This window comes from Anas acuta, chromosome W (genome assembly GCF_963932015.1).
Source record: "Anas acuta chromosome W, bAnaAcu1.1, whole genome shotgun sequence".
Lineage (NCBI taxonomy): Eukaryota > Metazoa > Chordata > Aves > Anseriformes > Anatidae > Anas > Anas acuta.
Window position 1 is genome coordinate 23,967,530 of NC_089016.1, and position 12,880 is coordinate 23,980,409.

The window sequence follows — 12,880 nt, forward strand, 5'->3', positions numbered from 1 at the left end:
CAATTAAGCCATGGGAATAACTTTTTCATTCTGGGGGAGGAAGTGGCCAAGGCTTTTAACCTTAGCAATTGCTGGGTTTGTGGGGGACCAGGGGGAGCTGAAAGTTGGCCCTGGGTAGCTGGCCCGGTTGAACCTAAGGGGTGGGTTAGTAATTTGAGTGAAGTTCATAATGGTACACAATTCTGGAAAGGGGAAGAAGGCCCGTGGCAGTTGCACTCGTCAGAGAAAGGTATATACTGTTTAAACAGAACAGGAACAGTAAAGGTGGGAAAAAGCATTTGTAAATGGGCTCTGTCTCCTGGATATGAATGTACTGATCCTGAATGTGGACCTAGAAACTGTACAGCAAGTAAAGGGAAATGGAATGCTACGCATGTCCAGCTGAAAAACGGGATTTGGCTGAAATGCTCGTATAAGACGTTTTTTGGACCTGGATGTGAAGCCATGGCAAGAGCACAATCAAAGGGACAATTTGACGTTCAAATCCTGAGTTGTCAGCGTGATAACACCACTAGGGAGCAGCATGTGGTAAAGAGTCTACCGCTGGAGGTGGCAAAATGAGAATGGGACACAAGTGTTCTTTAAATGTTTCTGGTCAGCTCGTAATATGACAAGTCGTGAAGGAGAACTTAGTCATAACTGTGAGTGGGAATCTAGTGCGGGAGCTTGGAGGTGTATATACATGAGTACTAATGGGGCAAACATTGTAACAGGACCACTTGGTAATGAAAACACTTTGTATTTTCACGCCCCAAGGAATAAAAGAGAACGGGACGGTTCTTTTCCAAATGGGACGTGGGCTCATTATTGGGTGTGTGGCAAACAGGCCTATAAAAGGCTACCAAAGGACTGGTCAGGAATATGCTATGTGGGGTACATAAGACCCTTGTTCTTTTTATTGTCACAAATACAAGGAAATCACTTAGGAATAAAATTATATGATGATCTGAATAGAGAAAAACGATCTATTGATGCTTCCTTAGCCGGAGGTAGTGCTCAAAAACGGAGAGAAAATGAATGGCCCCCTGAAAGAATCATACAGTATTATGGACCGGCTACCCGGAACCCGAATGAGGTAATATCTGGAGCCCGAGAACCTCTTCATAATTTGAATCGAATAATTAGGTTGCAAGCTGTCCTTGAAATAATAAGCAATCAAACAGCGACAGCTTTGGATCTTTTAGCTGACCAGTCCGCCCAGATGAGGAATGCTATTTTTCAACATAGAATGGTTTTAGACTATTTACTAGCAGAAGGGGGGGTGTGTGTGTGGGAAACTAAATGATTCTAATTGTTGCTTACAAATTGACGGTAATGGGAAAGTGGTTAAACAGATAACAAGAGAAATTAGAAAATTGGCCCACGTCCCAGCACAAACTTGGAAGGGTATGGATTGGGATTTATTTTCATGGCTGCCTGGTGGACCATGGGTTAGAAGGATGTTATTTTTATTTTTATGTGCTGTAATGATGTTATTATTCATACCTTGTATGATACCTTGCTTTACATTATTGATGCGCCGGATGATAAATAGTACATTTGTAATGACTTCATTAAAAAAGGAAGTCAATTATGATGCTTAAGAATTGGACCCTCTGAGAACGGACTGATGAACTCCAGTTATTAATGACAAAAGTTGAAAAAGAGACACGAATTGAGGATATTAAAAAGAAGATAAGGGATTGTGAGGAATGTTTTAACAATGTGTGTCAATAGAGAGCTTGAAGGAAAATGTATTCGTATGTTCTTTCCTTGAAGTCTCTGATACCTGGGGGTTTCAGAACAACTGCTAACTGTTATGACTTCTGAATGGGACACTATGCAAGCCCCTGATATCTTGATATCTGGCCAGGAGATTAGGGAGAAGGGAAAAGCTGAAGGACGGCTAAAAGACAAAGCTTGCAGGGAACGCTGTGCAAGCTTTTGACATACAGCCAAGGAGTACAACGAAGAAGGACAAGAAAAAAAAAGCCTGAGAGGAAGACTATGAGCCTTCATCATGAAAGACCCCCAGAGGGAGCACCAGAGACTGATACGCATGCTCCAGTAGGAGGGTTCAGATTCCGGAACTAATTATAATAACTCCGTTGTTTTTTTTAGAAATAGTAATGAATACGTATTAGTCTAGGAGCATAAAAAAGTCAGCATCTTGATGTAACGGGTGTGCGACTTGGTGGAGCGGAGACTCCCGGCGCACCCAGCGCTGTTTGCTTACCTCTATTCTTTTAATAAATTGTAAACTTTGATTATAATCCTATTTTGGGACTGAGCTACTTATAACATGATCCAGCTACGTGAGCAGAAGACGGATCCTGGGGCTATAGGACCCCAATATATATGCTTAATAGAATAATTAGGTTAGAAGCTGTAATAGAAATAGTTGTAAATAAAACCGGAGATGCACTTGGATTAATTGCAAGGCAAAATACTAAGATGAGGACTGCTTTGTATCAAAATCGCTTAGCTTTGGATTATTTGCGCAAGAAGGAGAAGTCTGTGGAAAATTTAACCTTAGTAATTGCTGTTTTATAGATTGGTGATGAAGGTGTTTCTTCCTAGTAGCTGGTAGAATGCTATGTTTTGGCTTAGGATGAGAAGAGTGCTGATAACATGCTGATGTTTTAATTGTTGCAGAGCAGTGCTTAGGCCAAGCCAAGGGCGTTTCAGCTTCTCACTCTGTCCTGCCAGCGAGCAGGCTGGGGGTGCAGCAAGAGCTGGGAGGAGGGCTGGACTGCTCGGGGTTAGGCTGGGCATCGGACAGCGGGTGGTGAGCAATTGCATTGTGCATCACTTGTTTCATACACGTTATTATTAGTAATACTATTATCATAACGATTGTCTTTATTGTTATTATTATTATTTATCTGTCTTTATCTCAACTCACGGGCTTCGCTTTCCCGTTTCTCTCCCCATCCCAGAGAGGGAGGGGAGAGGGTGAGCGAACGGCTGTGTGGTGTTTAGCTGCCGGCCGGGTTAAACCACAACAGAAGGAAAAGCTGTAAATGAACTTGTGAAAGAAACGAAGAAAATTGCACATGCCCCAGTTCAAACTCGCAATGGAATAATGGAATCGAGCTAGAAGGATTATCGGGGGGGGGGGGGGGCTTTATGGGTGTTGATTGGCTTACTAAAAGTGGGATGGTTGTACTGGGGGGATATGTGGAGGATTTTAATAATTCCATGTTTTACCAGACCAATACACTCGGTTATACAAGGAATGCAAATACCTGCGGTACCTGTTGTGGGAATAGAAATGTTGTTTTTGCAGAGTTCCGTTGTTTAGAGGGAAGGAACTTGGTACTGAGATATGCTTGCAGTGATAAGAAGCTTAGCAGGCGACCTCGTAAAATGCAGACAACCGGACTCCTTAGGACAATTAGGTGAAAATGGCGGTGTCAAGTCAGATAAGTGAAGAAACATTACCACATCAGATAGGTTGTGAACCTGGATTACCCCCTCAGTGGGGAAACAGGGGAGGGTCCTGTCATCAAAAAGCGTATAAACTGTGTTTTGGAACTAGTAGGCGCGCTCTCCTGCTTGTGGGGCGCCCGCCATTGCAATCAATCGCGAGTAAATTACTACTTCGCTGAGATCCTCGCCTGAGCCTAAGCTATCGGCTACGGAGCGTTTCTCACCCTCCCTTCCAACCCAAGCCACGCTCTGATTCTATGAGCGGAGCGCCTGTTCTGTGGAGCTCGTTTCCCAGCCGTGCAGGGCCCAGATTCCCTCCGCGGAGCCGCCCAGCCCGTTTTCGGGCGCCCACTTCCTCCCTCCCGGTCGGCTCCCTCCGCGCCCCGAGGGCACGCGACCTCCCTGAGCGCCGATAAGCACCGGGTCGACGGGAGCGGAGCCGCCGAGAGGGCGGGGACAAGGGAAGAGGGCAGGCGAGGCAGCCAATCGAGGCGCGGGGGCGGTCGGCGGCGATCTGTCGGCCCAATGAGCGCCGCGGAGGGCCGGGCCGAGTGCGGGAAGTGAGGGGGCGTTGTACCGAGCGGGCGCCGTCATGGCCGACGGGATTGTTAGGGCGCAGGCCGCCTGGCCCGGTGGCGGCGCTGCCGCTGCTTTCGGAGAGGTCGCCTGCAAGGGCAAGGAGGTCCCCGCCAACGTTCTCCGTGAGGATGAGCGGTCGTGGACGAGGAGGTAGCCGCGGCGTTGTTGTGCGAGTCTTTCCTTCCTTTCCCTCGGCCGCTCGCAGGCCCTCTGAAACGAGGGCCCGTCGCGGGTCCCGGGAGTGCGGCAGGGCGGGTGGTGGCCTTGCTGCGGGAGGGAGGGAGGGACGGTCGGTCGGTCGGTCGGTCGGGGTCTCTCCGGCTCGTGGCGCTCTCTACTGCAGCGCCTCTAAAACGCCGCGCTTCTTCGGTGCCTGCCCCCGGGGTGCCACGGCGCGTACTGGGTCGCCGGCGCAGTCGGTCTCCTTGGGGGTTCGGACTGTATGCATATAGGCAGTGAGCATCGCAGTAGTGACCGTAATCAGTCGTTTCTGCGCTGCTGATAGCCTTGCAGAGACGCCCCGGCTCGGCTGTGCTAGGCTTTGGTTATGGCACCACCCCCACCGCGCACACGAGCGCACGCTCTCTCCAAAGTGGCTTGTGAAAGGGAAGAATTGCAGCTTTTCCTAGCTTTCTTAAACGCCTAGAAACCAGTCAATCCCGCAGGCTGCGAGAGCTTCCCAGCTCTCATTTCCGTGCTGGAGGTGGGCCGTGATAAGAGCATGCTGGCAAGGTTCACTGATGCTGGTGCGCCGCAACGTGCTAGGAGCTAAGTGAGCAGCTGCGGAGAGTTATGAAAAAGTTGCAGATGTTATCTGCAAGGTGCTAACTTTAAGTTAGTGTCCAGCCTAACCGTTGTTGCTGTTCTTAAATTTGAAATGCTAAAGATAGGACAGCTAGGGATTTCCTCTGCTTCTGACGGCAGGGTTTATCTGCAGCGTGGAAAACAGGCCCTTAGTGAAAGGGGCTGCGTTGCCCGCTCTGCGTGCTGACTCGTAGAATGGTTAGGCTTGGAAGGCACCCTTAAAGATCATCTAGCCCAACCCGCCTGCCGCGGTCAGGGACGTGTTTCACTAGATCGGGTTGCTCAAAGCGTTGACGCGTTGCTTGGAACAGCGCTTTCTTAATAGGTCTCGGTAATGTTGCAGCTGCCGCCCGTTTGGAGTACTGGAAGCGTTCAACTGCTCTCCGGAAACCGTGCTTGCGGTAGCGCCCTGCCTTTACGAAAGGGCGCGTTTCCTGTCTCCTTCGTGTTGAAGGCTGCGCGAGGAGTCTGTGTGTGTGTGTGTGTGTGTGTGTGCGTGCGCGCATCTGTTTTGACTTGGCCGTACTGGCTGCAGCAACGTATGTAACCTGAACGCTGTGCTTGATTGGAGAACCAGGCCGTTAACTTGAGTCTGATGAGTGACTTGAGAGCAGACAACCTACTCTGACCGCTCTTAGTGCGACACGTTTCCTGGAGGACGAATTAGTTGCAGTTTCTCGCTTGGTCTTAACTTGGGGCGGGGGGCTTAGAACCACTTCTGGAGCGTAGTTGGCTCTAGCGAATGGTCTTGAATTTGCTTAGCTCACTGTACCGAAGGCCTGTTTCACGGTTGAGCGATGTTATAGGGAGGAGTGTGAGGAAGGCTTATAATTCTCGATTGTCGTGCAGTGAAAGGCGATGGTGAGTAAGAAGTACAAAGCATCTGTGGAATCGAGTCTTATCGGCAGTGTTTCAGTCGCATCTAAAACAAATAAAAATAGCGGAAGTCGCTAACCTGAAGTACTCGGCTGTCTCGCTGCCCCTGTCACCTTGCGCGCTGGATCCTGCTTCTGGTGCCATATGCAGTTTCTGTCTGCTGGTGATTTGGGGAGTTCCCTCGCAATTAGTTGCGAGTTGATGGTTTCCTACAGGTCGGTGGTATTTGTGTTTCGAAGGTGATGCCTTGGCCTCGGTCTGGAGGTGTCTGACGTCAGGCCGGCCGTAACGGGCTAATTTGGAACGTTCCTTCCCCTGAGTAGGTGGCGTTCTCGAGGACGGAGAGTTAATACGGCCTCAGCCGGATTACTCCAGGTTCTTTGAAGATGCCTTCCTGCCTCTGGCCGAGGCAACATTTGGACGTAACCGAAGGACGGTTAGCCATTGTTTGCCGCTTGTGTGTCTTGTGCGTAGAAGGTAGAGAACTTTGCCTATTCAAAGCTCGCTTAAGAAGAATGGCTGTTTTGTCGTGCGCGTTTGGGGCGCCTGATAATCTGCTTTGGTAGGGCGAGTTCAGTGGGGCATAGTGATTTGCTGAAGCTGTTGCCTTTCTCTGAAGCCGACTACGTTTTAACTGTTTACTCTTCCTCCAGTGCCTTGCGTTCCGTGATAGTTCGCCTCAGGCTCCAGTGTTTTTTCCTAGTCCTTCCTGAGAAGGTAGTTGTCCGGTTATGTGAAGCAGAAGATTCTGGCGGACCCGTGAGTACTGTGGGAGCTTTCTGTTCGCTAGGCTGGCTGTACCTGTAACTGGTTTGTAACTTCCTAGACTCTTTCCCGTCCCCTCTTTTCCTCTGGATGTTGCAGAGGGGCGCACAGTAGGCTATTTGGGGTTGTCCGATGCTGTAGTCTTTCGCCTCTAGCTTGTAATGGAGCTGAGCTTTTTGACTGAGAGCAGTGATATAAAGCGATGCTCGTCTCCAGCTACGCGCTTGCAGTGCAAAAAGCAGCGTTGTTCCGACGTGCGGTCTGATGCCCGTTTTCACAGTTTCCGGACAGCGGGGGTGGTGCCTTGACTATGCAGAAGAGGGCTTGGGGTTTGGTCAGGTCAGAGGCGAGGAAAGGGAAAGCTGTTTGAGCGGCGCTTGGGTGTTTGTTTTGCTGTTAGCTATGCAAGTCAAGTTCCAAGGCTCTGTGAGCTCACGCAAGAGAAAAGGCACCGTGAAGCTTTTATTTTCCGCCAGAGCGGCTTACGTTGCCCGAAGCTATGACGGGGGCTTTAAGCCCCGAGACAAATTCAGCTTCTGTGACTGTTTTGTAGTCTGTTACTGTCTAGAGGGTAATTCAAAGAGCAGCGGTTGAATTGTGAAGGATTAGCTAACCGTGTTCTGTGGGTGGTTCTCTGCTCGCGTTCATTCTGTGCGTCGTGGCGCAGCACGTTAGGTGACGTTATTTCCTTTTTCCAGCTTCTTGGGCGTTTCGTGGTTGTTGGCAAGAAGTGTGCTGCTAACCTGGACCTGACCAATGGATTCCGGATGGCTGTGAATGCCCACCCTCGGGCCCTTCAGACTATCGCCGCCGAATAGGTTTCATATGTTGCCCATCAGTCTAGCCCCTGTTGATGTTTGATTTATTATTTTTTTTGGACGGCTGTCTATGGAGGGTAAGAAAGAGCTTTGAGCAGCGTTTGCACAATAAAGATGGAGCATGGGGATATCACCTCTGTCTTGCGTGTCTTACCGATGGAAATAGTTCCGCAAGTTAAAACGGCGTCTCCCTGGAGCGCACGTGTGTAGAATGTTTTGGTCCGTTGACAGTGTCGTGTAGGTGGTGGTTTGCCCATTCATTTGGAACGCGAAGCTAGAAGCGCTCGGCGGTCCTGTGGGTCTCCGTCTTCCTAAGACGATCTAGGATGTGCTGTGTGTTTGAGGCCTTGCTATCTTCCCCCTGCTCCCAAATAAAAGGGCACGCTTTTATTGCGAAATAGCCGTGTTGAGGACTGGCAGATGTAGAACCAGAGAAGAATAAGGTTGGAAGAAAGCTTCCAGGCGTTGTCTGTTGTCTGCCCCTGTCCCGAGGAGGAGGCAGAACAAGCTCTACCGGGTGTGATTTCTGACAGGTGCTTGTCAGCCTGTTCTTGACTACCCTAGGAGTTTTGCTACCGCTTTCTTTTCAGTCCTCCTCGTGGCTTTCGCAACTTTGAGAAGGAATTCCTCCCACAGGATGTAGAAGGCTCTGGGATTCTTGAGTCGGCTTCTGATAAGTTCGAGACTCGGCTGCCGTTCTCTTTATTTTTTTTTTTGCATTTATTTTTAGTGTCTTTTTTTTTTCCCCTAAACGAAGTCCGTTGTTCAGTAACTAGAAGAAGGATTAGGTAAAGGCACCATAAGGCTTTTAAATGCGATCACCTCTCGTGCTTTGTTAGACCTCTGGCTTCGCTCTGCTCCTTGTTTAATCGCGATTACATTCAAGGCTTACTGGAGCGTGGGAACGTTAAAATGCTATTAAATACTCTTAGTGTTTGAAACTTGCTAAATGAGATGATTTTTGTGACTCCGTTCCTCATAAAGAAACTTGATTCGTTAGCAGGAGAAATGATCTTTGTTACTGGATCTGTTTGCGGGGTTAACGATTGCAGCTGTGAATGACTAAAGTCTTTTGAGGAAGCTGAATGATAAAAACCAAACCAAGAAACAGCCCTTGGTCTACTCGAAATAATATAGGATTTGCCGTTTGTGGGGTCACGTGAAAATAGTCGTGCAAGTCAACTAGTTTGGGGGGGAGGGGTGGGTGAAGGTGGAGATGCTGTTGCCCTTTCAGAGAAAGCTTCTTAAGTTGGCACTTGACCAACTGTTCTATTTCCGTATTTTCCCTTGGTCTCTTTCATTGATCTGTTTTGTTGACCTAGAAGAGCCGATGGAACTGCTCAAAGAAACGTGCTCAAGTGGACCTTGAGTAAGTATTTACATGTTCAACTGTTCCCCGGTCGGTCTAGCTAATGCTATCAGCGCTTGTATTCTTTTACAAAAGATGTTTAATTCCCGAGACAGTAGAGGAGGAAGACCACTGGTAATCTCTCTGCTTAAGAGGCACTGTTAGGCAACCGCAGAAGGCGAAGAAACTTGCCCCCGAGGCACCAATCTGACCCTTCTTTTAGCCTGTATGCTTTCAAAGAGCGTATCATAGAAGCATAGATTGGGCAGGGTTGCCAACCACTAGAACAGGCTGCCCAGAGCTGCATCCAGCCTGGCCTTGAACGCCTCCAGGGATGGGGCATCCACGACCTCCCTGGGCAACCCGTTCCGGTGCCTCACCACCCTCTGAGTGAAAAACTTTCTCCTAATATCTAACCTAAATCTCCCCTGTCTTAGTTTAAAACCACTCCCCCTTGTCCTATCGCTATCAACGCGTGTATTTTTACTCCTGTTTATACAGAATCACAGAATCGTAGGGGTTGGAAGGGACCTCAAGAGATCATCGGGTCCAACCCCCCTGCCAAAGCAGGTTCCCTAGAGCAGGCTGCCCAGGTAGGCGTCCAGACGGGCCTTGAACATCTCCAGAGAAGGAGACTCCACAACCTCCCTGGGCAGCCTGTTCCAGTGCTCCGTCACCCGCACCGTGAAGCTGTTCTTTCGCACGTTGGTGCGGAACTTCCTGTGGTGGCTTTACCGTGCTAGGCAGCTAAACACCACAACCGCTCTCTCGCTCCCCCTCCTTAGATGAGGAGGGGAAGAAGTAAAGGAAAGAACAACTCACGGGTTGAGATGAGGATAATTGAATTAAAGGGAAAAAATAATAATCTTTCCTTGATAATAATAACGATTATTATTATTAACTAAACAATTTAACTAAAGGGGAAAAAAAGGGAAAGGGATAAAAGGAAAAAACCAAAACAAATAAAGGCTACGTGGAAGTGCAGAGGAAAGAAATTACTCTCTACTTCCCACAAATGAGCGATGCTTGACCACGTCCTTGAAGCAGGGCCTCAACGCGCGTAGCCGGTGTTTGGGAGGAAGACCGACGTTTTCACAAGGAGAGCCCAGCCTTCCCCTCTTCTTCCTGTTTCCACCTTTTATTGCTGAGTGTGACATCGTACGGTATGGAATATCCCTTTGGTTGGTTGAAGTCAGCTGCCCTGGTGATGTTTGTCTTCTCGCTTTTTTGCCCACCCCCTAGGAGGGTTAGAGAGAGTCCTGATGCTGTGCCAGCGCTGCTCGGCAGTAGACGCAACACTGGTGTGATACCACTGCTGTTCTAGCTACAAGTGCAGAGCACAGCACTGTATGGGCTGCTGCAGGGAAAGTTAACATCCCAGCCAGACCCAGTACAGGCCGTTGCCCCTTGTCCTATCCCCACTAACCACTGCAAAGAGGGTGGCGAAATCCCACTGTCTCCCACGCTGAAGGTATTTGTAAACATTGATAAGATCCCCTCTCAGTCTTCTCTTCTCCAGGCTGAACAGACCCAGGTCTCTCAGTCTTTGCTCATAGGGAAGATGCTCCAGGCCCCGTATCATCTTTGTTGCCCTCCGCTGGACTCTTTCCAGGAGATCCTTGTCTTTTTTTGTACCGGGGAGCCCAGAACTGGACACAGTACTCCAGGTGAGGCCTGCCCAGGGCAGAGTAGAGGGGGAGGATCACCTCCCTTGACCTGCTGGCCACGCTCCTTTTAATGCACGCCAGGATCCCATTGGCCTTCTTGGCCACCAGGGCGCACTGCTGGCTCGTGGTCAACCTGTCGTCCACCAGGACCCGCAGGTCCTTCTCCGCAGAGCTCCTCTCCAGCAGGTCATCCCCCAGCCTGTACTGATACATGCGGTTGTTCCTTCCCAGGTGCAGGACTCTACACTTGCTCTTGTTAAACTTCATTTGGTTTCTTCCCGCCCAGCTCTCCAGCCCGCCCAGGTCTCGCTGAATGGCAGCACAGCCTTCTGGCGTGTCGGCCACTCCTCCCAGCTTTGTATCATGGGCGTACTTGCGGAGGGTGGACACTATTCCCTCATCAAGGTCGTCGATGAAGATGTTGAACAAGACCGGACCCGGCACCGACCCCTGGGGAACACCGCTGGTCACAGATCTCCAGCCGGACTCTGCGCCGCCGATCGCCACCCTCTGAGCTCGGCCAGTCAGCCAGTTCTCAACCCGCCTTACCGTCCACTTGTCTATCCCACGCCTTCTCAGCTTTGCTAGCAGGGTGTCGTGGGAGACAGTGTCAAAAGCCTTGCTAAAGTCAAGGTAGATGACGTCCACTGCTCTCCCTCCATCAACCCAGCTGGTGATGCCATCATAGAAGGCTACGAGGTTGGTCGAGCACGATTTCCCCTTGGTGAATCCATGCTGACTACTCCTCATAACTTTCTTCTCTTCCAGTGGCTTGGAGATGGCATCCGGAACAAGCTGTTCCAACAGCTTTCCAGGGACAGAGGTGAGACTGACCTTTCCAAGAGCTCCACATCCTTCTTGTGCTGGGGGCCCCAGGCCTGCACGCAGTATTCCGGGTGGGGTCTCCCAAGAGCAGGGTAGAGGGGGAGAATCACCTCCCTCTCCCTGCTGGCCACCCCTTTTTTTAATGCAGCCCAGGACTTAGTTGGCCTTCCGGGCTGCAAGCGTGCGCTGCTGGCTCACGTCCAGCTTCTTGTCCGTCAGGACCCCCAAGCCCTTCTCCGCGGGGCTGCTCTGAAGTTCTTCTTCTCCCAGCCTATAGAGATACCTAGGATTGCCCCAGCCCAAGGTCAACGCCTTGCACTTATGGCATCCCTTCCCTCTATTGTATCGACTGCACCGCTCAGCTTGGTGTCATCCGCAAACTTGCGCGATTCCGTCGTCTGTGCCATTGCTAAGGATGTTGAAGAGCACCGGTCCCGAGCCCGACCCCTGAGGGACGCCACTTGTGACCGGCCTCCGCCCAGACATAGAGCCGTTGGCCACAACCCTTTGGCCGCGACCAGCCAACCAATTCTTTATCCACCCAACAGTCAATCCTTCAAATCCCTACCTCTGCAATTTAGAGAGAAGAATGTGGTGAGGGACCATATCAAAGGCTTTGCTCGGTCCAGGTAGCGTATCCTATCCCAGGACTGGTTTCAGCCGTAAACAACAAACAGTTATGAAGAGAGATGTAGCTTTGTAAATGTTTTTGTTGCCTTGGGTGAATTGGTGTCTGGTCACGTTGATTGGCCCACGTGGTAGCTGGGAGATGGCCGACGGGGAGGACTGAGATGTTAAAGCTGCCTGTGGTTGCCTGCCCCCAGCCCCGTCCCCGTGGGCCATCCCGATGGCAGTAGCGCCCGCCTGGAAGCTCAAACTAAAGCGAGCGTATTCTGATGTCGTTACCCTCCAAGCCTGTCAGAGAGGCAGAAGCGCTGTGGCCTCCTCAGGCAGGAACTGCACGTGTGGGGACGGCCGCGTCCCTGCCGCCGTGTCGGGCCAGTTTGAGCTCCGCTCTCCGTGCGGCTGCAGGGCACCGCGGACCACGCTTGGGCAGCCTCGGGGGGCGCTGCCTAGTTTTCCAGAAGCTTCCTCCCCAGCTGAGCAGAAACCCAGTTGTGATGCGTCAGGGCTGAGCACAGGCTTTGTATTCCTTCCCGCCACCCCCTGCACGGGAGGTGCAGCTTTCCCCCTTGGAAACGTCAGCGGTTGAAGTGGGGCTCTCAGGGAAGGTTGTGGAGCAAGTTCTGAAAAGGTAAGATTGCCGGGTTTTAAGAATTGATCCGGTAACTCTGTGCACAGACCAAGGTAAGAAATGTTAAGTATTGCCTTGGGGGTCAGGTGAGACTCTGCGTGATGTGTGATTGAGACGTACTTTTGTACGAAGCGAGTGTGGAGTCCTGATCCGCGGTTCCGTGGCTCCGCGAGGGGCGCGGCCGGAGATGGACGAAGCGTGAGATAAGGGAGAGAAAGGAAGAGTCTCGGGAAATTTGGTGTACGGTAATCCTTGCACAGGGAAGTGCTTGGAAGTACACCAGGGAATCTGGTAAATTCATAGGTGTGTGGTAGCCCTTGCAGGGGGAAGTGCTTGGCAGTACACCCCCGTTTTCCAGAATCGGAACGTTAGTGCGAGGTACCCTGCAGGAGGGAAATTTCTGTAGCAGCACACTGACAAGGGCTAGGAAAAATGGGAAATATGAGTTCCAGGGGACAGGGAGATATCCCTGGGGGAGTGCCTACCAACAGTTCTTCCTGAAGAATGATAAGAAATTGGAAACATAATCCCA

At 50.7% G+C, this 12,880-nt stretch overlaps 1 protein-coding gene and 1 long non-coding RNA gene across 2 annotated transcripts in view; both read left to right on the forward strand.

Moving 5' to 3' along the window:
• The window catches only part of LOC137846788 (uncharacterized), a 483,557-nt gene that overhangs the window by 241,016 nt on the left and 229,661 nt on the right, over positions 1-12,880 (forward strand). The gene's annotated exons all lie outside the window — the stretch shown is intronic.
• LOC137847290 (adenosine 5'-monophosphoramidase HINT1-like) lies at positions 3,998-7,291 on the forward strand. Its single transcript, XM_068665579.1, has 3 exons — positions 3,998-4,140; positions 6,324-6,429; positions 7,134-7,291. Exons 1-3 carry the CDS (start codon positions 4,004-4,006, stop codon positions 7,251-7,253), a joined length of 363 nt encoding a protein of 120 aa, XP_068521680.1. The 5' UTR covers positions 3,998-4,003; the 3' UTR covers positions 7,254-7,291.

Coding starts and splice junctions, on each gene's coding strand:
- LOC137847290 (XM_068665579.1), top strand. CDS start 4,004: ATGGCCGACGGGATTGTTAGGGCGCAGGCCGCCTGGCCCGGTGGCGGC. Junction 4,141..6,323: donor GAGCGGTCGTGGACGAGGAG/GTAGCCGCGGCG, acceptor CTCTTCCTCCAG/TGCCTTGCGTTCCGTGATAG. Junction 6,430..7,133: donor CAGAAGATTCTGGCGGACCC/GTGAGTACTGTG, acceptor TCCTTTTTCCAG/CTTCTTGGGCGTTTCGTGGT.